This window comes from Anarhichas minor, unplaced genomic scaffold (genome assembly GCF_050575085.1).
Source record: "Anarhichas minor isolate MPS153535 unplaced genomic scaffold, ASM5057508v1 ptg000015l, whole genome shotgun sequence".
Lineage (NCBI taxonomy): Eukaryota > Metazoa > Chordata > Actinopteri > Perciformes > Anarhichadidae > Anarhichas > Anarhichas minor.
The window spans coordinates 1,612,501-1,637,328 of record NW_027466461.1 but is presented as its reverse complement, the minus strand read 5'-3'; the positions used below and the strand labels follow the sequence as shown (position 1 = coordinate 1,637,328).

Here is a 24,828-nt window from a genome sequence, read left to right as displayed (position 1 = left end):
TCAGAGTGCAATGGTGGCAGCTTTAAGAGGATGAAACACATTAGCAGTGGAAGAGGAGGATCACAGAGTTTACACAGAGAATCATACAAGTGGGATGTGATGGGGGGGGACTTTGATTATTAACAATTCTATTTGTATGAGAAAAAAACACACGCGCGGTGACGGGTTTCATTGTGCAGATGGTTGATAATAACTTGTGCTTGGAAGTCTGAGTTATGTCATGTTTTTATTGGTATTTTGGAGACCATTTTACAACAGATTTAATAATAATTCAGAGCTCTAGAGAGAGAGCCAGAGTATCATTCTATCATTGACTGTTGCCATCAGCTGCTTATATTGTCAACAGGCAAACTCCTAATCACCATAGGAAAACAAAAAGAAAAGAAAGGAAATCCAACATTTCTGATTTCTTTTGTAAATAACATCCAGGGTTGCATCATTCAATTATTTCAGAAACAAAAAGGGAGAAACAGTTCCGTTTACATGTTTTAACATTTGCTTGGTAAAAGGAGGGAGTGAAATAATTGAGGAGTGAAGAGGGGAAAATATGCTTTGAGATGTTTCCACTGGGAGAGAAAAATAGAGGGTCAGCTGACTATCTTCTTAACTTCAGTTCCCAAAGAAACCTTACAAAAAGTCAACACTGAGAGGAGGACAGAGACGGGGTGGATGGGGGGGCGTGTGTCTGGGGCGGGGGCAGGGGGCTACAGCCTCCACATCCAAAAAAACCTGCTTTTTCATTCTTCTTTTCTTTCGGAGTGCAGAGTTTTATTATATATACATATGAATATATAGATAACACAGCTGACAAAGGCGTGTGTAGATCTATACATTTCCATTACATAGATAGTTATTATGGAAGGAGAGACAGACTCTGTTTGTCGCTTGTCCAGGAAGAGAGACTTGTTGGTCCTGGTCACCAACGCTTCTGCAGCTCTGCTCTGGGCAGAGAGAGCACTCAGAAACCTACAGACAGACAGAAACAGTGTTCAGTTGTGTCACAGCTACAGACGGACAGAAACACAGTGTTCAGTTGTGTCACAGCTACAGACGGACAGAAACAGTGTTCAGTTGTGTCACAGCTACAGACAGAAACAGTGTTCAGCTGTGTCACAGCTACAGACAGAAACAGTGTTCAGCTGTGTCACAGCTACAGACAGACAGTGTTCAGTTGTGTCACAGCTACAAACAGACAGAAACACAGTGTTCAGTTGTGTCACAGCTACAGACAAACAGTGTTCAGTTGTGTCACAGCTACAGACAGAAACAGTGTTCAGTTGTGTTACAGCTACAGACAGAAACAGTGGTCAGTTGTGTCACAGCTACAGACAGAAACAGTGTTCAGTTGTGTCAGAGCTACAGACAGAAACAGTGTTCAGTTGTGTTACAGCTACAGACAGAAACAGTGGTCAGTTGTGTCACAGCTACAGACAGAAACAGTGTTCAGTTGTGTCAGAGCTACAGACAGAAACAGTGTTCAGTTGTGTTACAGCTACAGACAGAAACAGTGGTCAGTTGTGTCATAGCTACAGACAGAAACAGTGGTCAGTTGTGTCATAGCTACAGACAGAAACAGTGTTCAGTTGTGTCATAGCTACAGACAGAAACAGTGTTCAGTTGTGTCATAGCTACAGACAGAAACAGTGTTCAGTTGTGTCATAGCTACAGACAGAAACAGTGTTCAGTTGTGTCACAGCTACAGACAGAAACAGTGGTCAGTTGTGTCACAGCTACAGAAAGAGGACCCCAGCAGCATAGTGTCTGAAAGCAGGTGGTCAGCAGCGAGGAGGGATACACCATTTAGTACCCATTTGAAAATAACAGACCCAGATCCATCTCAGTGATGAGTTGCAAACAGAGAAACGGAAGTTGATCGACACTATCTGTACACAACAGTAACCCTACAGGCACAACTGTGTGTTACATGTTGGAGGTGACAAACATTTAGCTGAGGTTGTTGTAACACCATTTCATAAACGTCTATGTAGAACAATAGAATGAATGTGGCCTAAAGAGAGGTGGTGCATGTTACCATGTGTAGTTACAACTGTGTTCCTTATACACTAAAAACCTGCGTCTGCATGTTTCAAACTCCCTGCAACCAGATCAGCATCACCATTCTTTTCAGTTTGGCTTTTTGTTTTCATTTCCGTCAACACCCTTAAAAAACATCGCTGCGGTTAGAAGCTCAGAGACACCTCTATGAAAGCCAGCTATGGCTGCATTTCTACACATGAGCACACTCTGGCTCCAAAGGACGTCACCAGCGCACGATGGCAGCTTCTGCATCCACGATGGTTGGGCTTGGCTTTGTACAGTGGGAGGAGGTAAAGACGCATGTGCATCTATATATACACAGTCTATGGCAGGGGTGATCAGTTAAACGAGTTCAACGAGGTCCAGTTAGACAATTTCCTCATTAAAAAGGTCCAGAACATCCTAATAACGTCTCACCTGTTCTATGATTTAGTCTCATAATTATTATAGTGTGTGTATTCAACAACTGACTGTCAATCAAATAAAGAAAGTTCAATTCAATAATATCATAACATTATTTGTCAGATTTCAAATTGAACTGGAATAATTATAAATCCAATAATAAATAAATGTTGCTTCAATTAAAATATAAAGATTTAAAAATTAAAAAAAACAGAAAGCTTTTGAAAAATGTGGCTGTTGGAGTATTTTAGAAAAATGTTATTCATTGAATTGTTCTGCAGCTTTAAATTTAGTTCATTCAGGTGTGAAGTGGTCACCTAAAAAAAAACATTATTTTCATCTTCTAAGAGAAATGTGTGAGCATGGACTTTATCTGTACTTACTAAACCACTTGTTTCAGCTCTATTCTCTGTTAACATCATTGTTGGTCAGTGAATTCATGACACTGGTTTTTAACTGAACATGTGAGACACTGGTTCTAAACTGCCTGTGGGAAGAATTAACCTTTAAGACATTCTTGGTTAAAGGCTCTGGTTAAGCTGTTCACATTGCTCTTTTTCGAGCATGTTATCTTCTGACTCATACTTTCTTTGACTGTTGGGTCTCTCTCCATCTCTCCCGTGTGTGTGTTTAAATGTCACTACAGTCGGGGCGATGCTTATCGGAATACACGGGATTGGCTGAACAGCATCACATGACATACTTTACAACGCATGCAATTGGTTGGTGCGTTTCCTGGACCACTGAACGAGTGCCGTCAAGGCTGGAAAAGATGCACCAGTTAAAATAGAAGTGCTCCATCAAAATTTTATAATTCTCAATTATCTATCGGTTGTAGGTCCAGGGTCCAGACCTATTAGTGACCTCTGGTCCATGGTGTGAATGGGTGTCACTTTTCATAGGGAAAACCAGTGTTTAGCCCACATTCAAGCCTGGTAGAGAGCAGGGTTATGAAGCCAGGGTAGTTAACAGATTCACCCATTTCAGTCAAAAACAAACGTGACTTTAATCCAAGTGGTTGTTGAAAAGGGTTCTGCACTGTCTGCATGTATTAGGACTGTGATCCAAACACATGTATATCAGCTTTTGGTATTAAAACCTATTATGGGACCTTGAGCCTTATGAGATAGGTAGCACAGGCATCATGGATGCTACCATTGGATACAGTTCATGTCAATCAAAATAAAAGAAAGGTCACTTGCTTTTTAAATTAGAATGTGTTAGAAAGAATGTAAATGACTAAAGCAGCGACTCTGGGTAGAGCTAAAACAGTGTGTGCTGTACGGCGGAAACGTGAACACCTTTGAAGACCACCAAACAACAGATTCCACTTTACTGGAAGATTCTTCACTCTTCATCCTGCCAGTGTTGGATCACTCAAGTGTGGAAAGTAGTGACTGATTATTCTACCAGAATCCACAATGAAGAAATTAATGGATTAAATGAAATCTGAAAGCTCTTTAAGCATTTTATTCAATCAAATACAATACAGGTCTGAAAGTACTTGGAAAGGGGCTACCATGCAAGGTGCCACCTGCCCATCAGGACTAACATTCATACCTGCAGAAACAGCCTACAGGACCAATTTGGGGTTACAAGGACACTTTGACATGGACTAGCGGAGCCGCTGATCCACAGTCGCCCATGTGCTGCAAAGTTTTGTCAGAGGGGACTGAAAAGATTTGAATTGCATATTCACACTACTGATGGTTGTTGAGTTCCCTAAAATAGTGTGAGCTTTATAGCCAGCAAATAGGTAAAAGTAAAGTGTTGGGTGGAGGGACAGATGGGACATGTTGGAACAGCTTGTAAAGAGCCTTCGGCCTCAAGAGAAGCTTCCTTGTCAGGAGAGGCTTCTCCTGCCACGACGCTGAACCAGAGTCTAGTAGAGATGCTAATCTGGTACGCTAAGCTAGAAATCTGGCAGGACCATACAAGTATTAGTCTACTTTTTAGAGCGTTTGTTTAGATTTTGTCCTTTAAAATGTTTTTAGCAAGCAGCATTGTGTTGAAGTTAACACATGACTTTCTGTAGGTGCAAAAAAAGTAAAAGACTGAGCAAAGCAGCCATTGTGGCCGCAGACGTGACAGAAGAAGCAGGAAGTCTGCGGTTACCTTCATGGTTCAGAGTAGGTACATTCAGGCTCTTTCTAACTTCTAGTTTTATGTTTTATGAACTATGAAAGTGAAGAGTTGCAGTGTTGACTGCAGTTTAGGTAGACTTGAGATCTTCACAGCAGTTATTCTGTGCCACTGCCATCACTGACTGCTCAACTGGAAATAGATGGGAGAGAAAATGAGAAAAATATATGACTTAATAAAAAATGAAAGAAAGCTATTAGAAAGCACCAGCATTATATCAGGTTTTTCAGCATGACATGTTTTAAACTGTACAATACATTGTACATAACATTATTGGAAAGCTGGCTTGCTGCCTTTGATAGAACCTTTACAGCTTGAATAGCCATGAAACTGACAGCATTCAACTCCTGGTCTTCTGTGCCGAGGTATCAACATTACACCCACACAGTGGAGAGCAGCCCCTCTGCTGCATCATTAACACCAGAGAAATGATCTTAACGTGGCCGGAGCTGATCCGTGAGCTGCTGGTCTGGTTTGTAGGAGTTTGTCTCTGCTCCATTCCACTAACATTGGCTAGTCTCAGGGTGATGGGGTACCAAGAAACCACAAACAAGTCTTCAAGCTAGAGGTGAAGGTATCATGTGAAACTAGATGACCTAATGAACTCATTGGTACAAACTATGTCATGGGCTGAATGATTGTTGTTGATCGTCTAATGTTATGCACCACCTGCCATGACAAATTCCTTGTATGTTACATACATTGGCAATAAACGGTTCTGATTCTGATTGAACGCTCCCAAGTTAAGCTAAATCTTGGAGATGTTAAACTGACCTGGTGTTTATTAAACCGTGACCTCTCACCTCAAGATGAGAGAATGAAAATGGGTCCTTTGGGTTACCCAACGAGATTCCCCTTTACAGACATGCCCACTTTATCCTAATCACATTCAGTGTGGTGCAAAAACCATGCCGGCATACTGGGTGGAGGTGTGGAAATGTCAGTTTTAAGATGCATAGCGATGTGGACATCAGCGACCCTCTCGTATCCATGCAGTGCAAGATGCCATGGGCATTCAGTGCTGTGTCTTACAGTTGTTGTGCATTTCCATAGATTACAGAACACTTGTAATGTACTGCACAAGGACATAGGTTTGGTTTTTGTAATGTTTATGTAGTGAGGTGGCTCACAGGATACTGAATTGAACAAAATGCAGTTTTTTTATACTCTAGACTGTTGTCTGATTTTTCAAAGTACTCTTGAAAAGTAGCCATATGCAGTAGTATAGTTGAAAATATTTTTCAGGACAGTGGTGAAAACACAAATAGTCTGGAGCCTCATATAGAAACATCTCTCAAAGTTCTATTTGCACCCTTCATCTCCGTTGATCCGAAACGGTCCCAACCACGAGTTCTGTGATCAGTTGCCTCACCGATATGTTTGTTTTTCAGGGCTGATACAGATATTAATTCTTAGTTATTAAGGAGACCAATAAGAGATATTTAAAACAGATATACATTCTAAGTGGAAATGAAAATTCACAATAACACAAACCTTTGTTTAAATGTCTTAAAGCATTATGCTTAATTAACTGCTACAAAAGACAACTGTTCAACCTTAAAGATCATTGCTCTTCTCATGCTGACATCTCTGCCTTCCCTTGTGTTGGTTGTGTTGTTGAGTGTAATACTCTCATACTGCACTTTTAGAACTTGTCAAAATCCCAATATCCTAAAAGGGTATTCCTGGTTTCATTGGTTACTTATTGGTACACAGCTTCTAAACCAGATTGTGAAGTTGTTTACATGACCATGGAAACTTCCACACAGCAACATCACAGATGACCAACTTGGCTCAGGTTGCTGTCTCTAATGAGTCACAACTAGTCTCCATCTGCCTGATACCATGTGTGGATCATTAATGTCAGTCAAATAGCACGGAAAAACAAGGGTTGAGTGAGGAGGGGGAACAATAAAGATTTGAGTGGGAATGTTAATAAAGACAGACTGCAGAGGAGTCAGAGTGAGTTGGTCAGCATTAAGACAGAGAGCCTTTTGTCCAGCCCCAACAAAGGAACAGAATAGCATGGCAGCAAAGTTAGTAGTCAAATTCCCCAAGGACGTCTTTGCTTCTGCAAGACAGACCAATTGTATCAAATTCTTTTATTTGGGTTTTTCTGTTCTTTTAAGGTGCCTCCTGAAACTTGTAATGCTGTTTGGCTTCATCATTCCAACAGGAATAATAAGCTTTATCTGCTTTTGATTTCCAATTTGGTGTTTTATTCTTTAAAAAAAAAATAAAAGTGGGCACTGGGGTGTGGGTTAGGGAATAAAACAATATCTAATAGTCCTAAATACAATCCTGAATGAATATATCAGCAATTGGTGTCTGTAAAAAACGTCGCTTGGCTGTTTGCTACTAACCTTTCATGTTAGGCTTGGGTTTGTCAGTTTGCTTGCCTGTGGGGGTTTGTGCCTGCTGGCCCTGGCCCCCGGAGGTGGCCCCCTGCTGGGCTGCTTTTTGTTTCAGCATGGTCCAGTCAAATGTGTAGTCATACTGGTGGTTCAGAGTCCTAAAATACAAAGAAAGACATTATCAGCCCAATATGACCAACAATCAGCTGTAAAAACAGGTTATGGAAGAACAGCAACATGGGAAAGAAGGAACGAAGCAAGCAAACAATGGCATAGGGAACGAAGCAAGCAAACAATGGCATAGGGAACGAAGCAAGCAAACAATGGCATAGGGAACGAAGCAAGCAAACAATGGCATAGGGAACGAAGCAAGCAAACAATGGCATAGGGAACGAAGCAAGCAAACAATGGCATAGGGAACGAAGCAAGCAAACTGGCATAAGGAACGAAGCAAGCAAACAATGGCATAGGGAACGAAGCAAGCAAACAATGGCATAAGGAACGAAGCAAGCAAACAATGGCATAGGGAACGAAGCAAGCAAACAATGGCGTAAGGAACGAAGCAAGCAAACAATGGCATAGGGAACGAAGCAAGCAAACAATGGCATAGGGAGCGAAGCAAGGAAACAATGGCATAGGGAGCGAAGCAAGGAAACAATGGCATAGGGAACGAAGCAAGCAAACAATGGCATAGGGAACGAAGCAAGCAAACAATGGCATAAGGAACGAAGCAAGCAAACAATGGCATAGGGAACGAAGCAAGGAAACAATGGCATAGGGAGCGAAGCAAGGAAACAATGGCATAGGGAGCGAAGCAAGGAAACAATGGCATAGGGAGCGAAGCAAGGAAACAATGGCATAGGGAGCGAAGCAAGGAAACAATGGCATAGGGAGCGAAGCAAGGAAACAATGGCATAGGGAGCGAAGCAAGGAAACAATGGCATAGGGAGCGAAGCAAGGAAACAATGGCATAGGGAACGAAGCAAGGAAACAATGGCATAGGGAACGAAGCAAGGAAACAATGGTATAGGGAACGAAGCAAGGAAACAATGGCATAGGGAACGAAGCAAGAGACTGGAAGGCCAGATGAGACGGGACAAAGAAGAGGGAAGGAAGACAGAAGGAATAGGAGGAAGAAAAGAAATAATCCTGTATGGTGATGGCTTAGAAATTCATCTGAACTTAATATAGCATGCTTTGTTTGTGTATTTATACTACAACTGAGTGACAAAGACTTATTCATTAATAGAGATCTTTAGGGTCTCATCAACAAATAGTACATGCACTGTACTTTTACATCGCTTTTCTAGTCTTCAGACCACTCAAAGCTCTTTAACTCTACATGTCATCATTCACCCATTCACACTCTTATGGCAGAGGCTACCATGCAAGATTCATTCATACACATTCACACACCGCAGGCACAGGTTGCATGAGCACTCTCGGGTTAAGTGTCTTGCTCAAGGACACATGACACGGACTAGAGGAGCCAGGGACCGAACCGCCGATCTACCTCTGAGCCACAGTCGCCCCTATACTTCTTCAGTCTATTATTAACCCTCATCGGTTCACTTTCACACCTAAATTATTGCTTTCTAATATATTATTTAAAAAAAAAAGAATACATTCTGAAAAGGATTGATTGTATTTTGAATATAACTGTTGTTTCTCGAACAAAGTCATTAAATAAACTCAATATCTGACTGGAAACAAATCTAAAATGTAAATAAATAAACCATATGTGTGAGTGAAGCGCTGGTAGAGGGGGGAGGGGCAGCTTTGTCTCAGCCAGCTGACAAGTTCACAAGACTTTGCCAAAATGAAGATGTGTGTCCAACTAAGCTCAACAGTTAGACTACAAAAAGACGGGCTTGTGTTTGTTTGGAACAGTTTACCATCAGTGGAGCTAGCGTGCTGTGCTAGTGTTAAACAGAGGCAGTGAATGAGAGACGACATACTGAACTAATTAATATTGCTCCGCTACATGTTTATGGTTGTTGAAAAGTTGTATTGATGAACACACACACGTGTGTGTGTGTGTGTGTGCACAGCCCTGACAAACAGAGCAGAGGAGGTGCTGCAGCGTGATTGTAAATGAACGTTGAAATGTATGGCTAAAACACCCGGTTACGTCAGAATCTATCAATACTACTCGTTAATAATTGAACCCGTTAAATATCGAGTTTCAGCAGCCATCCCATTAATATATTAGCTGCAATCGATGGCGACCGCCGTCATTTTATCCAGCTCAAGTGATGGACTGGAGCAGACTACTTGGCATACAATTAGGTTTATTATGTCATAAGTAGCACAAAAGACAGGGCTGAATGAACGTTAGCACCAAGACAGGCCCTGGCAAAATGGTGTAGTATGCGACGTCCATTTACCTGAAAAGGATGCGGAACAGTTGGCGCAGGTACATGTAGTCTGGAGCCTCCTCAAAGCGTAATCCACGGCAGTAGTTCAGATACATAGCGAACTCTGCTGGGAAACCCTGGAAACATGAATTCATACAATTCAGCTGAGTGAATGTGGCGTAGGACAACTTTTACCACTGTCCCTGTTGAACCTTTTCTTACCTTACAGAGGACCTCAACAGGGGTGGACATCTTTTTCTCTGAGATCTTCTCATACTTCTGCTTCTTTGTGGCAGCCTGACAAACACACAAATACACTACTAGCAACATACGACCACTCAAATGGATTTTCACCTTTGTTCCGTAAGTGCAGTATCTGAGTTATTATATCTGCAGCATAATAATCATGCAGGCACCACAGCTCCCTGCAGTTGTAGTAGCTCAGTAACATAAATGTGCATGCTTTGTATGTACAAGTAACCGATTTCAGTATCCACACATTGCGGCTGACCCCCAGTACAAGTGCCCTCTGTGTTTCAGACCTGGGCATGTCAAGTGGACCACTGACCAGGTTTAAGATATGCTCGGCTTTAAAAACATCATGCTCACCGTAACTCATACAAGAATAATTAGCTGTAAAAACCACACCTACAAAGAGTATTTAAATGTCACTAAAATGAACAAAAAGAATAGAGTTTGAGAATAGAGTTGGATAACCACAGTCCGTTATATGTTCATACCTTTAATCCCTGCCACGGCAAACTGGTTCTGTTGAAGTACATCAGCACGTAGCCTAGCGACTCCATGTCATCACGGCGACTGCAGACAACAGAATGAGTTGTTGAGTAAAGAAGCAGTCAGCACTGCCTCTCTGACATATTTTATATTCAGAAACATTTGGTCTTGAGATGCACCGACTGATCGGCAGCCGATCCAAACCGCCCTGTTTTCAGCTGATAGGCCATGACCAGCCGATCAGTGTCATAGATCTGGTTTTTGCCGGTCACATTTTAACACGTGTGCCGCTACCGAATGCCATTTTTACTTCGACACAGCGGAACATGTCCGTGTGGAAGACGGTGCAGCTCAGATTTTGTCGTGTATTTGGTCTTGGCATTCAAACATGGGAACTGGTTTCTCAGAGTTGAGCAGAGGTCTCTCACGCATGCACGCTAAAACTGCAAATTTCAAGATCCTTTTGCATTACATTAAGAGTCTTTGATGGTTTACGCTGACTTTAGAGAAGTTGAAAGCATTTTTGGGGAGGTGGAGAAAAAAAAAAAAAAAAATAGTCTGGAGCCTTGTATACCAGCTGCTAAGAAAAATAAATTGTATTTATTGTATCTGTATTGGACAATATGGATCATCGACAAACAAATGGTGTCGGTGGCGAAAAACAGGGAAACTCTAAACGTTATATTTGCTTCTGTTTTTCTGCTGATCCGTCTGATCTGTCTAAAACCGTCAAACGAGACCAACCCCAAATGTTGAGATCAGCAGCAGCCCTAATCAGTCTAACTGGTAAATAATAGTCAAATAAATGTGGTGAAATTACACACTTACATAAAGACAGTCAGGAAAATACAATGTTAAGAAGCTGGTGGCACCGGTGTAAAACCAGATACCTGTGAAAGTCAACTCAAGTCTTCCTTTGGTAGCTCTGCTCAACTGAGAAACAGTCCCCATGTTTTCAAATGCCTATTATGCCAATTATCCAGAAACATGCATCTTAAAACATGGAAGAAATGAAGAAGAATTTCTTTGAGAATCCGATATGAGATGTGTGCACGGACCTCTGTTCAATGCCCAGGTGTGCATTGATGGAGGCATAGCGTGCTGTGCCAGTCAGGTTCTTGTCTTCTCTGTAGGGGATGTGCTGTCGTGTTCGGTTGTCTCGGTACTTCTTCGCCAAACCAAAGTCAATAAGGAACAACTGACAGAGAGGGAGAGAACACATTGTGGTTTTCCGTCAGTGACACCCCACAGCAATGATAATCCAAGTTAATCAGAAATAAAGATTTTAAAAACACAGGAAATTAGCTGAGTCCTGTTGTAAATCATGAATGTTGAAAACATTGTATTGATTGAGGAGATCCTTGTGACAACATGAACATGCATGGGGGGTGGGGGGTGTCACATCAACAACTACATCCCTAATAAATAGTCACTTCTCGTAGCTTCACGGTGGTAATAGTCTTACACCAAAGTCAAACTAGCCAACTTCCAGACTCGTTCTCAAGTTTTTACCTCCCTCGTACAGTACCATAGTGGCAGTGCATTGCTGTTTTCTTTTAAGCATTAAAAGAACCTTTTAAGTTGTATTCCTTTAAAACACATTGTGGTCAATGGGCTGTGAGAGCACCCTCAAATGTTCCGTTTGATGGCCGACGCAACAGTTAAGTGCAGCGGCTACGAAAGACGAAAATGAATGATTTCTGCATAAGAGATTCAGAAGTGGAATACAGTTAGTTTTGTTGGACCATCTGACAATTAGGCCACTTAATTACACTAATTTTGAGAGGTTGTGTTATGCGGGGCAACCAGCAATGCAGTCAGATGTCATGTGTAATTCTAAAGCACAGTCAACATCCAGGGTGTACTCCACGATCATGCACAAGTTGAACACTTCATGAAGAAGTGGACCACAAAAACACACCGAACCACCCCACCCTCACATCCATGCATGTGTGCTAACTGCTAATTTAAACATCAAGACCACCTGGGGACCCGAAGCAAGAGTATCTGTTTCAGAATGACAGGAGTTCATTATGGCATAAAATGACAGCCTCGGGACTCTGCCTGTCTTTGTCAGCTTATCGATCTACATACATCCTCAATAGTTAAGACAAGCCCTGTTGTCCCATAGACCTCAGCTGTTTGTCGGAGCAGTCACTGTGAAAGAAATGTGTTACTGGTGTAAAAGTCCAGGGAACACACCTCTGCAGTGAAGGTCTAACAGTTCAATCGTATTTTAAGATTACTGTCACACTCCACCTCCCAGGCTTTATGCTAATAAATAAAACGCAGTTATTGGTCAATTTAAGGTCTATAAGATCTCTACAACTGGTACATTTCGGGAATGTTTTCATCATCCGATTTCTACCCACATGAAGTTCAGATCTCTAAAAAGTTGTATTTTATTAATATTGTCATACAGGTGTCAACAGTATATGCCATGTTGTTTGTGAATGTAAGCAGAGCAGATCATGGTCGACATGGAGGTCTTCTCATACAAACTTGATACCAGGGCCTATATTGCCATTAAGTGAAGAACAGAATACTGATGTGACATCTTTAACACAACAACTAATTTCCAACCCTATTACAGGCACTTTCAATAGAAAAACAACCAGAGGTGAAACGGAAGTTTTGAGAATCTCCTTTCCTCCAAATCTACACAGTTATGGAGAAACTTTATTGGAAAAAAAAAAAAAAGCGTTTCAAACAGTCACACCACCACAACATGGAAACCAAGACAAAATGACACTGCCGCTTTGCACAATATATGGACATTCCTGGTCCATGCTATGACATAATGATACCGTACCAGACAATCTGGAATAGCAGCTTAAACAAGCGTCTTGAAATTCTGGTAAATTCAGACAAACTAAAGGCCTGAATAGAATACATTTCTGAGATTTCAGGTGCACCTCCCTCTCAGCACACCTGAAGTACAACACCATTCTGGCCAGTCAATTATAGAAGAGCTCATTTATTAGGCTAGCTGCTTCAGGGAAACGTTCACCTATCCCCATTTAAATGTACAGTTGTAGTTAGTTTCAAGCCCTGAATGGAATAACATTTTCTAGTTAGTGTAATTTAGGCTTGCTCAGACGGATCTACAGTGCTGCAAATGAGTACTTGTATTTGCACAATTTCACCAACTCGGAGCGTAAAACACATACATTTTGAATGAAAACTATTTTAAAATCAGAGAAAACCCTGTTTGGACAGCAGAAGCAGCCAATGTAAAGCATGTGATATTTACATTGGCCTGAGAATAGTCTTAGGACCCTCTGGAAAGAAAATAACCATCTCAAATTTAAAAATATGTCGCACGCTGCCAACCAACTGCCTGCTGGAAGCCATTTGGGGCTAGTGCTACATGAAAGAGTCACGTGCCCTTTTGACACCCATGGAAAATGTAATTTTGACACTGATGGAAAATTGAATTGCAAAGTTATGCTAAGCCGGTGCAAGACATTAATTGTGAAAGATAAAGTCCTTAAAAGTTTGCCGTCATCAGTCACCTCAATGTGAGCATTTTCACGTGAAGCAGCTGAACAGGGCTAAATGGATAAAACTAGAACGGCAAGCAGTTGGCTTTTTTAACAAGAGGTTGTGACAGTTTACTCCATATTTGATTAAGCAACTCCATTGTAGCTCAGGTTCTCTTTGCATCTTAAAAAATAAGGCTTGCAGGCTTGCTTAGCATTTTAAAAAGACTTGTTTTGTTCTTCATTTGCTTTACACAACTTTTTTTGTTAAATATGCAGCTCAGCTGGGATCTCATGAAAAGATTAAAAAAATGCATTGGATATAAGACTATTATGTAGTACTGTATGTTAATAGTCATCTATACATTTGGATGGGATGCATACTGATTTAGTATTTATCAGTACGATTGAAACACGAGTTCTGGGAGCCGAATTGCTAATTCTTAGTTAGATATCCTGCTTTTGAATAATATAAGGATCTAGTTAAATCAATATGGTCTTGGCTCTGAGATCGGGTTTGATATGAACTACTATCAGGACATCACAATAAAGAGACAGAAACAGGCTTTTAATGTCGGCAAGAAGCCAATTGAGCCACGATTGGAGGGACAACTAAATGGGACAATAGCCACTCCCTAGGCAATGCTGGTGGTAAGTTTGCTATCCTCTCCCATTGTAATGTGTGTAAGTGCACACTGGGTGGGGGAGTACATACATTGGGTATTATGAGTGCAAGATGGGTGCTGGTGGTCTGATTCACTTTAAACCAGTGTAGTAGTTAGGTATGATTGCAAAGCGACAACTGCTGTTGTGAGGCAGCTGGTGTTGTGGTAAAGGTCACACCTGGTTTAATCCTGAGAAAGATGGGTCCTGAGAAGAGCTAACAGCCAAGCTTCTTTTCCTCTTCCCCACTGACGAGTCTAAACACTAGGGCAGACAGTAGAGGGGCAGGGGTCAAAATCACACAGCCTCTATCCACCTTCAGTCACAGTTAGCATGAGTACAACAGGCACTTCTGGTTGCACCCACATGGTTATCTCCCTTTGATACAACTAACAGTGTCCTGTACAGCTAGGATAAGCCCATCGCAGGCTGGACCTACACTGGCAAAGTATACACTTTAAGTCCTTGTGGTACAGATGTGATCATTCTAGAAGAAACCACATGACTAGGAATTTCTTCTGTCAGGACAAGCGTGGTAAGATCAACCCTGTACAACAAGCCCAAAGTGTCTCATGAAACGTGGACATGTTGAAACTTCAATATCATGTCTGACAGTGACAGTAAAGGCCAGTGCAGACAGGCAACACCATGGCTCAGAAAAGACCTGGGGGAGTGAGGAGATGTCGGCAGCAGATGGTAAAGACAAGAGCCCATGGTTGTCCTTCCTCCACCAGCAAAACAAGTAGTTCATATTAAATGTCCGGTAACAAAGAAAGATTTAACAGGCCACTGGTGAGATATTATCTTAACCAAGTTGTTCACAGACCACCACTTACTACATAGGGAGAGTTCCTGCCTCTTGTTTACATGGAAAACGTCATCAATCATACGCAGCTAAGCAGACATAAGGGGTTAAATCTGTACTGGAGTTGAGTTAGTATTGGAGAGAAATGGCTGTGATCACCTGTATCACATTAAGGCATCTTCAGGCTCAGCAACTCAGACTGTTCTCTCTTATCTGTCACTATGATGGATAAAAGCACCACGCATACGGTTAGCTGTGATATAGTGCTGGTTTATTCCAGAGATTGTTAGCATTATCAAACAAATAAATGAACAATGTACTACAAGTACTTGTGTAATGACATAGGCTAAACCATAAGCTGTGAAACAATGACACCCAAAAAACAGCGGTACCCGCTTCGGGACAAACTAAAACATGTACGTTCTAGCACTGCTCTGGGGCATGATCCCAGAACGGTGGTTACCAAGTCATAGTGTTATACTCAGTGTATACTTCTAGTGTTTTAACTTCCCTGAAATCTGAGACATCAACTTGTGCATTGAGACCCATTTTCCAAAGCAAGCATTTGACCTAGACTAACCTCAGTCGGAGGTGTAAATGACAATCAAAATAGTGTAGAAAAAAGGTTTTAAAAAAAGGTGCAGAGGCTGAAGTGATATAGCTTATTAAACCATTCGGGAGATGCAACAAGATACTGAACAGCACCATTTTGCCCTAAACACATCAATATCAGCACGAGCACTCATCAGGTGCTGGTGCCAATATAAAAAAAATCAATTTTTCAGAATACATTTACGCGTTGACGCACATATTGGCACTTCAAAACTGATTGAAAAGAAAATCAGTAGTTTATGACCAACTACGAAGGTGTTGGAGATTGTTAGTCCAACAAGGTTCTTTATCCTCACCAATGTGAAAAAGAGACGTTGAGGACATTTGATGCCCAAGAAAGAATAAACTTAAATATTTTACGTCTATCAATCGGTAAGCCTTGTATTGTTAAGCAAACCATCCATGAGTTGACTGTACACTTAGTACTGACAAAATGTTCTCACAGGCAAAAGGTGTTGCAACAAAAAGAGACTACATTTGGCTAAAAATCCAACAAGATGCCTAGAGAGAGCTAATTCCATACAAAATACCATAGCTAGCAACTTCTCTAAATGGTCATGCAAATGTGGGACAACTATAATGTTGGCCTCTGCAGTCACACTGGTTTCACTACAACCATGTTTATTCCTTTTTTTCTTTACAAGAAATTGCAATTCATGTCTAATACTAAAGTGATACGCAAATTTAATAATTATAGCAGAACACGCCCCGCCATACATTCTCTGAAAATCCGGTGTAAATGTACATGAAACATGTTACAAAGGTTGTAGTCTGGCGCTGGCCCATGCAGAGAACATCATAACGTCAAGTGACCCCAGCAAACAGCCTGCCAACTGTCAACCCCTGCATGTGCATTAACGTGTGAAAAGATCAAGCATTACGACTTCAGTTGACACTTCCAAAAGTACACAGTAAACTCGGCTTTGCTATAAGATGGACTAATACTACTGCGTCATGACATACAGCTGTCCCACTCTTGTCTTGAGTATGTAAAAGTAGTCATTTAATTGATTGTGCTATACAACTGTAACAAGTTACCTACCCAATTTTGCAATGGAATAATCATCAAAGCCATTACATCCTATTTAAGTTAGTCCATATTAGCCATAACCCTAACTTGAAACAAACAAACGTAGCTAGACTGCAGCTTCAGGGATGAGAAGCAGGCTGCAGCAGGCTGTCACTAAGCAGGACAGGTCAGTGGTGGTTGGGCACAAAGGTAAAACATACATCACATGCTTTAACTTAACCAGACGTTGCCTGTCTGCAAGGGCTCAAAATAATCTGAATTTCAGGCAACTTCATGATACACACCTCTGACCAGACTCAAACAAATGACATCACAAGACAACAAAATCACTTCAATGTGTGTTGTGTGTGTGTGAGTAGCTAGAAAACCAGCATCATTGTCAACAATTCAGTCAATTCTTCGGCAAGAATTCAGCACACAGAAACTGGGCTACACCACCCTGCAACCTTTACTTTTTATCAGCAATTATCTGTATAATGAAGATGGAATTACATTATTTAGGGAATAAATGTTTGTCTAACTTGATTTGATCATTTTGGCCATCATTTATACTTCCCATCAAGGTATGCCTTTGTACCGTGTGACCTGCTTTATGGAAAACCAAACACAAAAACACTGGGGACTAAGATTTTGTTGTAGATCGTTAAACTTTTCGTTGAGCATATTATGGTGGACGGCAAACCTTTGGAAAACAATTTAAACACACGGGTTTTGAAACTTTTTACAATTATCTAGATTAATGTAGACAGGCTTAAAGGGCCAGTACACCCAAATTACACAAAAACCTTTTCTCAGTTGAATCTGCATCACTCAGATACTAAAGATTTTATTTTCACACCTAAAGAAATCATTTATAAGGGGCAAAATTAACAACAATTGACGCTAGGGAATTGATACGGTCAATTACACAGCTCATGCTGAGCTAGACAGCAATTATGAATGACTCAAAGTTAGGAGTTCTTTAAGGATCAGAAATGTACTATGTAGTACTATGCAGCTAGTTACTAAACATTTACTAATTGAATGCTAACTCTAGCATGGTTGAGTTTGTGTCTGTTCAGCATAGACATTACATTCAAAGCTCATAACTACTTTGTGCAAGAAGGTGGAGAAGTGGAAGAAAGAAGAACAGCAGAAAACAAAAAAGAATTGAGGCTAAGAGAAGCATCAGCAGAAAGTGATCGGGAACGCTAACAAGGTGAACTGCATTGTTAGTGGAACATTAATAATAGTATTGTCAGTTTAAATCGGTCTTTTAAGCATTTAGTCAAATCAAAGACTTTTTGTGTCTAAAGTAAAGCATGTGATTGAATTGTTGGCCGTTATCAAATATCTTGAATCATAACTCCTCAGAAATGAATTTACTGTATTAAAACAATTCACTTTTGCCCTGCCTAAGCAAATAGAACCTTATAATTAGTATTATTATTATGATGAGGAAGGTATTTTACGTTTTTCATCCGATATTTATTCATCTATTTTATCAATATATTTCATTACTTGGCTATCTATTTAATTGGAAATGTATTAATCATTCATGTCTTTATTTGGCTTCTCTTAACACACCTGCTCTTCTATAGTTGGGTGCCTGCGGACCACTTGGCGATCAATAGCCACTCTGAATGCAGATAGAACCATATAATCCCACGGTCACAAGTTTCTGAACTTCCATTTCTGATTTGTACCGATAGCTGGCTAACCATCATGCACGTCTGTACATGATCTACATGCAGCTGTTCACAGTTTGATGCGATAGATTTTAGAGATTATAAAACTGATGTGCAACAAGACTTTGGAAAAACTATGGAAACCTCAAACTTAAAAAAAAGAAATCCAATAATGTATGTGTCATATTGAAACTTAATGAAAGACTTTGATGTTCCACATAAACTAACACTTGAGGGGCACAAGATAAATGAGTATTACTTTGTACTTTTATTTAACTGTGGAAATGTGGCTTCAACTCCTCCACCGCCCATAGTCATCATATATGAACAGATTCATATGGAATCGCACTAGTTATGCGTCCTCTTCATTTGGATCATATTTGATATAAGACTGTTACTCGTTGATTTCTGCTGTGCTGAGAACAGGTAGTAATGTTGCCGTCAGTCAAACGAGTGATAACAGTACAACATTTGATACCATTTGCAGGCTTACAAAAACATGCCGTGGATCTGAAACAGCAGAACAGTGTCATAGCCATTAAAAGCTTCTTTTAGAGGCAGTAATATAGCATATGGAGAGTTCACCATTACTCAAGCTACATTTGAGGATTGGGGAAGAGACCAGGACTGTGAAGTTAACATGGCCACCATGCCAACAGCTCTATTGAGAGCTTCAATAATCCATACTTACTGTGTAGGACTGAGACGGGTCTTACCTTGTTACAGTGACGGCCGATGCCCATGAGAAAGTTGTCTGGTTTGATATCTCTGTGGATGAAGTTCTTTGTGTGTACATACTCAATTCTGCTGATCATCTGAAGATGAAAAGAAAGCCACGGTTACATATTTTAAAGTTATGACCACTCTGCATATAACATACTAAAATATAGGTCTTCATTTAAATGAATATGGGCAATTTAAAGTCACCAATACCTAAGACTGAACTGGCGAACCCACAGGAAACCCAGGCAGAGCCCATGCTTACCACTGACTCACAAAGCTAGCAGGTTGGAACCAGGACCTTCTTGCCGAGAGGCGGCACCCCCTGCTGCTTATATTTAACCAAGCTCATTGCTTCAGAACATTGCAGAGAGCCGGATGTGTGCAAGTGTTAGATACCTGGTCTGCCAGCATGAGGACCGTCTTCATGGTGAAGCGGCGAGAACAGAAGTTGAAGAGGTCCTCCAGACTGGGTCCAAGCAGGTCCATGACTAGGACATTGTAGTCCTTCTCTTGGCCATACCACCTGGGGACACAGTAGTCATATCATGAGGGTGGCTCTGTCTCACAGCACATCGTCTGAACCAACTTCTCAGTTTGAAAACAGATCTAACACTTCTCTGCTTAATTATCATAAGGATAATGTAGAGGTATTGTTTCATCAATACACGGATAGACATGCAACTTTATGGTCGTTTAATTCGGATGATAATTGGTGACGGTCACCATTTTATTTTTCAGAAGTCAAAAACCAGGTTCTCTTTCATCCAAATGCCAAGTTGCAGGTTCAGACTCCTGGCTATGCCTACAAACAGCTGTGTAAAGGGTAGGGCTAGGCAACAATTCAATAAGATAATTGTCTTTCAATGAAATCTTATTGTGATTAAATCATATGTAGAGATATCATGATGCAGAAATAGATAATAAGCACATACCGATTCAAATTCCTCAGAAAAGTTTAGCTCTGCTTATGGGAATACCCCAGTGTAGTTAAATCAAACGATCTTCTTAATGGGATTACTCTGTATTAATGCATGTATGTCAGCAAAGTCAGTGTGTAGCTGGAAATACTTTTCCCTCCACAATTTCACTTAAGAACAGTTTTGTTCATTTTGCACGAAAGTTCATATTAATATAATAAAATTAATTATAATTAGTTCTGGGCAACGATTCAAAATTTTCATCGTGATTAATCGCATGATTTTTCTGCGATTAATCTCATTGTTAAGCGCAAAATTCAATTATGAATTCAAAAGTAGTGTATTGCGCACTTAATAACATTTGGTTTGCAAACACTTTAAACACATCAGGTTCTTGTTAGCAGCAGTATTCCCTTTACACAGTAGCAGTTATAATACAGTTATGATTCTGATCATAGATATTCAGCCGGTGTTCACAACTTTATCTTCATGCGTGTAAGAGATGACATTTAAATATACACCTTGAAAACTGAAAAACCTATCTACGTCATGTTTTATGTTTGTTAAATTCTCAGTAGCGATAACAATGATGCTTATTATACATATTACAAACAAAAACACTTTAAAAACTAATATAAATGAATCATTTATTTTTATATTTATATAGCGGCAGCAGAAGGAAGTGACGCCACACAAATACAGCTGTTCACCGCTCGCTGCCCGGTTTTTGTGTTAAAAATGTCCGCTTAATAAAAATTAAAAACCGGCGTTAACATAATTGTCGGCGTTAATAAATGAATGCGTTAACCCGTTCACTTGCCCAGCACTAATTATAAAATAATTTAAAAAAACATTCAAATTAAAACGTGAAAGTAGTCAGTACTTTTAGTCAAATATTTAATTCACACACAAGTATATAAAAAAATGTTTTAACATGAGGTTATTTCACATCGACTATTTTTTGAATTATCGGAAAACAAGCTATAGGATGATTAGGAATGCTAATTTTTATTTTGTTGTTTTTCTGACCCTTGTTAACAGTATCTCAATAGATTGAACTGCATCTCCTATATCCTGACACGTATTGCATCGCCTAATACACAGCCCTATGTCCACCCAGCCTAACTTTTGTTGTCTGGACATTTGCCCTCCATGTTATTTTAATACTCCCTCTTCTCTCACCCTGATGTGCTTGTAACAGGCCTCCTATGACAAGTGGCCTGTATGTTGTGATAATGGTTGATATCAGACTGACCCAAAGACAGTAGTGATGTTCTCGATGTTAGACTGAAACAAGTCAATTGTCCTACAGTCTCAAAAACATCAATCAGTTAATTGCAATATTGACTTCTATTGATTACATCTATATCAGATATTCTGCTACACCCACACCCACACAGTCGGTTAGCTGGCAGCTGTTCTCAAAGCATATACTACAGAGCAGTACCATCAAAGGTAATCAACAAATTCAGCAAATTCTTCACAACATCAAACAAGATGATAAACAAACACTATGCCTTATGTGTGTTAAGCATCCCCAGTGCTCTACAGCTACCCTAATAATAAATCCAACGGTCTTGGTATTTTAAAAGGAACACACGTGGGTGTATTTAACAGATAATCTATATTCTGTCAAATGTCCTAACCCATTCAAGGAGGCTCGGTCAAACCAATTGAAGGGTCAACAAGCGTCATATTGTCGATTCCACATTAGCTAAAGACATTAAGAAAAAAAGTCAAATTTTTCAGATTGGGAGGAGTGTTTTAAGTGGGCACAGTGCACAACACTAAAACAGCATGTGCTTGTTACATTACTTGTACTAGCTTGGTATAAATGGTCCATGACCTTTTGCCAGCGTATGCTATTGCCAAGGAGAGAGAAAAGCTGAAGTGCAGAGTAAGCCTTTCCTTACTCAAAACACGGTGAATACTTTCATCTGAAACAGCCTGGTGATGTATCCACAATGAGGATCTCAGCCATACGCACACACCTAACACGGTTTTAAAAAGGTGCATTACACTATGGAAACAAGTCAATTCTAATTCACCATTGGGCTTATTTCGTTGAACAGAATCAAAACCGTTTTGCCGTTTGTCTCATTCTGCAGGCATTGCATGAATGGAGCATATGGGTGGGGATAATGCTTGGGGGAATGACCCACTGTATCACGGTATCTTTTAACATCCTAGTGGTTTCCCCATATATTATGTTATTTTTTATATAGGTTTATGGTGGCTTATACTACAGGAAGGAGGTCATAGAATAGGGAAAACATGTTTATGTCATCAAGTATATATTGAAGGGTTTATTTACTATAAGTTTGCTTGGCCCCAAGAAATGAAAAAATCTGATTGCATGAAACGGTTGCAGAATGTTAAATCTTCTTGTGAAAACGGCAACATATCTAAAAGCAGGAACTTGAAAATAAAGAATTTAGATATGGCAACTTTTTTTCCAAAACAAAATATTTTAAGATAATTGTATAATGACTATAAACTGACCACAGGTCTGTAAAGTGGGCACCTTTGTGTCAATGTTGTTATAATTGTGGGATAGCAGTCCACGACTGGAATATTTTAGCCTCGGCAAGACATACGTTGAACGCAGTTCTCAACTGCCTGGAGCGGGACCCTTTCCCTGCATAGGTAGGTTGGAGCATTTGTAGTTTCGCCCCACCACTTGCTTTTCTTGTCATATTCAGGCCATGTCTGACCATTTAGCTTCGCCGTTTTCACACTCGCTAACGTTACAGGCGGCCTCCAATCCGACGCACTCGGGGTATTTTGTGCCGAGGTGATGGAAGTGGTTAGTCTTAGCTGGAAACGGTGGCTACAACAGACACAGCTCCTCTCTAGGACACATGTTATTTTAGTGCATCTCCGGTGTTCACATCCAGTTGAAAGTTAATCATCGTAACTTAAGGTTAAATAACTGATGATACGATATAAAAAAACAAACACTGATACCATTAAGTCTTGCATTCAAAATGTGAATTATAAAAATATAATTAGGACTGGCCAGCCTTGTGTGTTTTTTAGACCACTTCTTAATTGTACTTACTTTCAATCAAGTTATGTCAAATGCAGGCTATTATATGGCTGTTTAAACATGTCAGGTAGGTGTTCTGTATGGCCAGAAGTTTCTTAATATTAGCGGGAATATCTGCCATAAAAAAAAAAAACCTGCTCCCACACATGCGTGTCTTTTAGGGCCGTCTGTGTCTCAAGTTGGAGAATAAAGACGCCACCCTATGGGTCACTATTGTATTCCTTCAATGCAGCACAAAACAGTTCCTCTTTGTTTCTGACGTTACACAATTTAACGACTGGATGAAACAGTTAACTAAGCATTACTACAAGACATTCTGTAACAGACTGTTGCAAATTCCAGTTGCATTTTTTAATCAATTAATTTCTTACATTAGCCCTCGATTATGTTCTTGCCGCCATGTAATGGGTTAGAAAACGATTGGCCAAACTTGCATGCCAACTGCTGGCCTCCAATAATGAAGACGTAATCGGCAAGTATGTTAATTCAGATTATCCAGCAAGGCCTTTTGTTGGTCAGTCAGAAACATGCAAGTAACAGAATAGCATGTCCTTTGCAGTGCCATTTCATGGAGGTACAATGTTTCAGTGGCATATGCTGTTTTGTGTTTGCTGCTGCTATGCTACGGTTCTTGTACTGGAATGTACAGCACACCACCTATATGGCACATATGTGATTCTTACACACTAATACTGACTCAACTTCAAATCTTTAGTTTTTTTAAATTCTACAGGTCAATTGCACCAAAAATATTTTACATTTTATTTTTCTCACAAAAAAAACCTAAACACTATTAGAATCCATAGTAAAGAGAAGAAGTGGTGACAGGAAGAAAAGCTGTTCTTGTTTAAAGTAGCCTCCTTAACTATATTATTATGATCAATTGTGGGTAAAAATTTATTGCAACAAATACAAGAAAGGACGTTGTTTCAGTTGGTATGAAAAAACAGGGCGAGAATGAGGAAACACTGAAACTATGATAGGCGGTGACTGCATAAAAGGTGAGCCAGGTTGTACTATGAGTAGAGGAGTGGAAGCTGGACCAGCAGGTTGGACAAGCTTAAACAAGACTTTGCTGCAACAAAAGTCAGCATTACCGGTGCAAAGATTCAATCAAGTTCCTGCTACAGTAAAGGTGGAAAAGCTTTGCTTCAGAACCGACAGGACCCGTCACTATTAAGACCTCCAATTCATGATACCAATGCTTTTACAACCCGTGATCAGAACTCCTGGTGCCTACCAAAAAAGCTGCCGTCATTAGGACTCTATAATGACCATGACTTGCACACAAAAATGCACAATTGGCATCCAACCCATGTGTGCTTGTATCTATGGCAATGGTTACCTTACAAAGCACTTCTAGATTGTAAAGAAGGTGTGTGTGTGTTCAAAGTTCAGGTTTCAACAGAGTTACCATGCCTTAATGGCTCCCCGGTCATTGTCTCATTTCAGCCATGTGCCAGCTGTACTGTATACTGTATAAGGCTGTGCATGTTAGCGCTGTTAGCCAGATATAGAACAGGGAAAGGAAAATCAACACTAGTTAAATGCTGATATTTTCTGTCCGGTACACAGGCAGATACTTTGTCCTAAAAAGTAGCCATGCTTAATGAGGTTATTTTCTAACAAGAGAACAGTATCAGTATCTTCTCCAACTCAAAATCAACCTGAGCCATTCCCAGTTCTGTAGATGATTATAGGCAGTAACAGCCATGTCAAATATAAAAATATATATATATATATATAAATAAATAAATATATATATATATATATATAAATAAATAAATAAATATATATATATATATAAATAAATAAATATATATATATATATAAATAAATAAATATATATATAT

The 24,828-nt window shown here is 40.0% G+C and overlaps 1 protein-coding gene across 6 annotated transcripts in view; it reads right to left on the bottom strand.

Annotated features, from left to right (window-relative positions):
- Positions 1-213: 213 nt before the first annotated feature.
- csnk1a1 (casein kinase 1, alpha 1) overlaps positions 214-24,828 on the bottom strand; it is a 30,214-nt gene continuing 5,599 nt past the window's right edge. The window contains exons 3-11 of one of the 6 annotated variants that reach the window (XM_076092072.1): positions 19,406-19,532; positions 19,003-19,101; positions 14,353-14,436; positions 11,086-11,225; positions 10,033-10,111; positions 9,515-9,589; positions 9,323-9,429; positions 6,945-7,093; positions 214-966 (exon numbers count right to left, since the gene is read on the bottom strand). In XM_076092072.1, the coding sequence (XP_075948187.1) occupies positions 959-966; positions 6,945-7,093; positions 9,323-9,429; positions 9,515-9,589; positions 10,033-10,111; positions 11,086-11,225; positions 14,353-14,436; positions 19,003-19,101; positions 19,406-19,532 (868 nt within the window). In that variant the 3' untranslated portion in view covers positions 214-958. Of the gene's footprint in view, positions 967-3,894; positions 4,714-6,939; positions 7,094-9,322; positions 9,430-9,514; positions 9,590-10,032; positions 10,112-11,085; positions 11,226-14,352; positions 14,437-19,002; positions 19,102-19,405; positions 19,533-24,828 lie in introns of those variants that run through there. The other 5 variants (XM_076092075.1, XM_076092070.1, XM_076092071.1 and 2 more) reach the window with 5 other exon arrangements.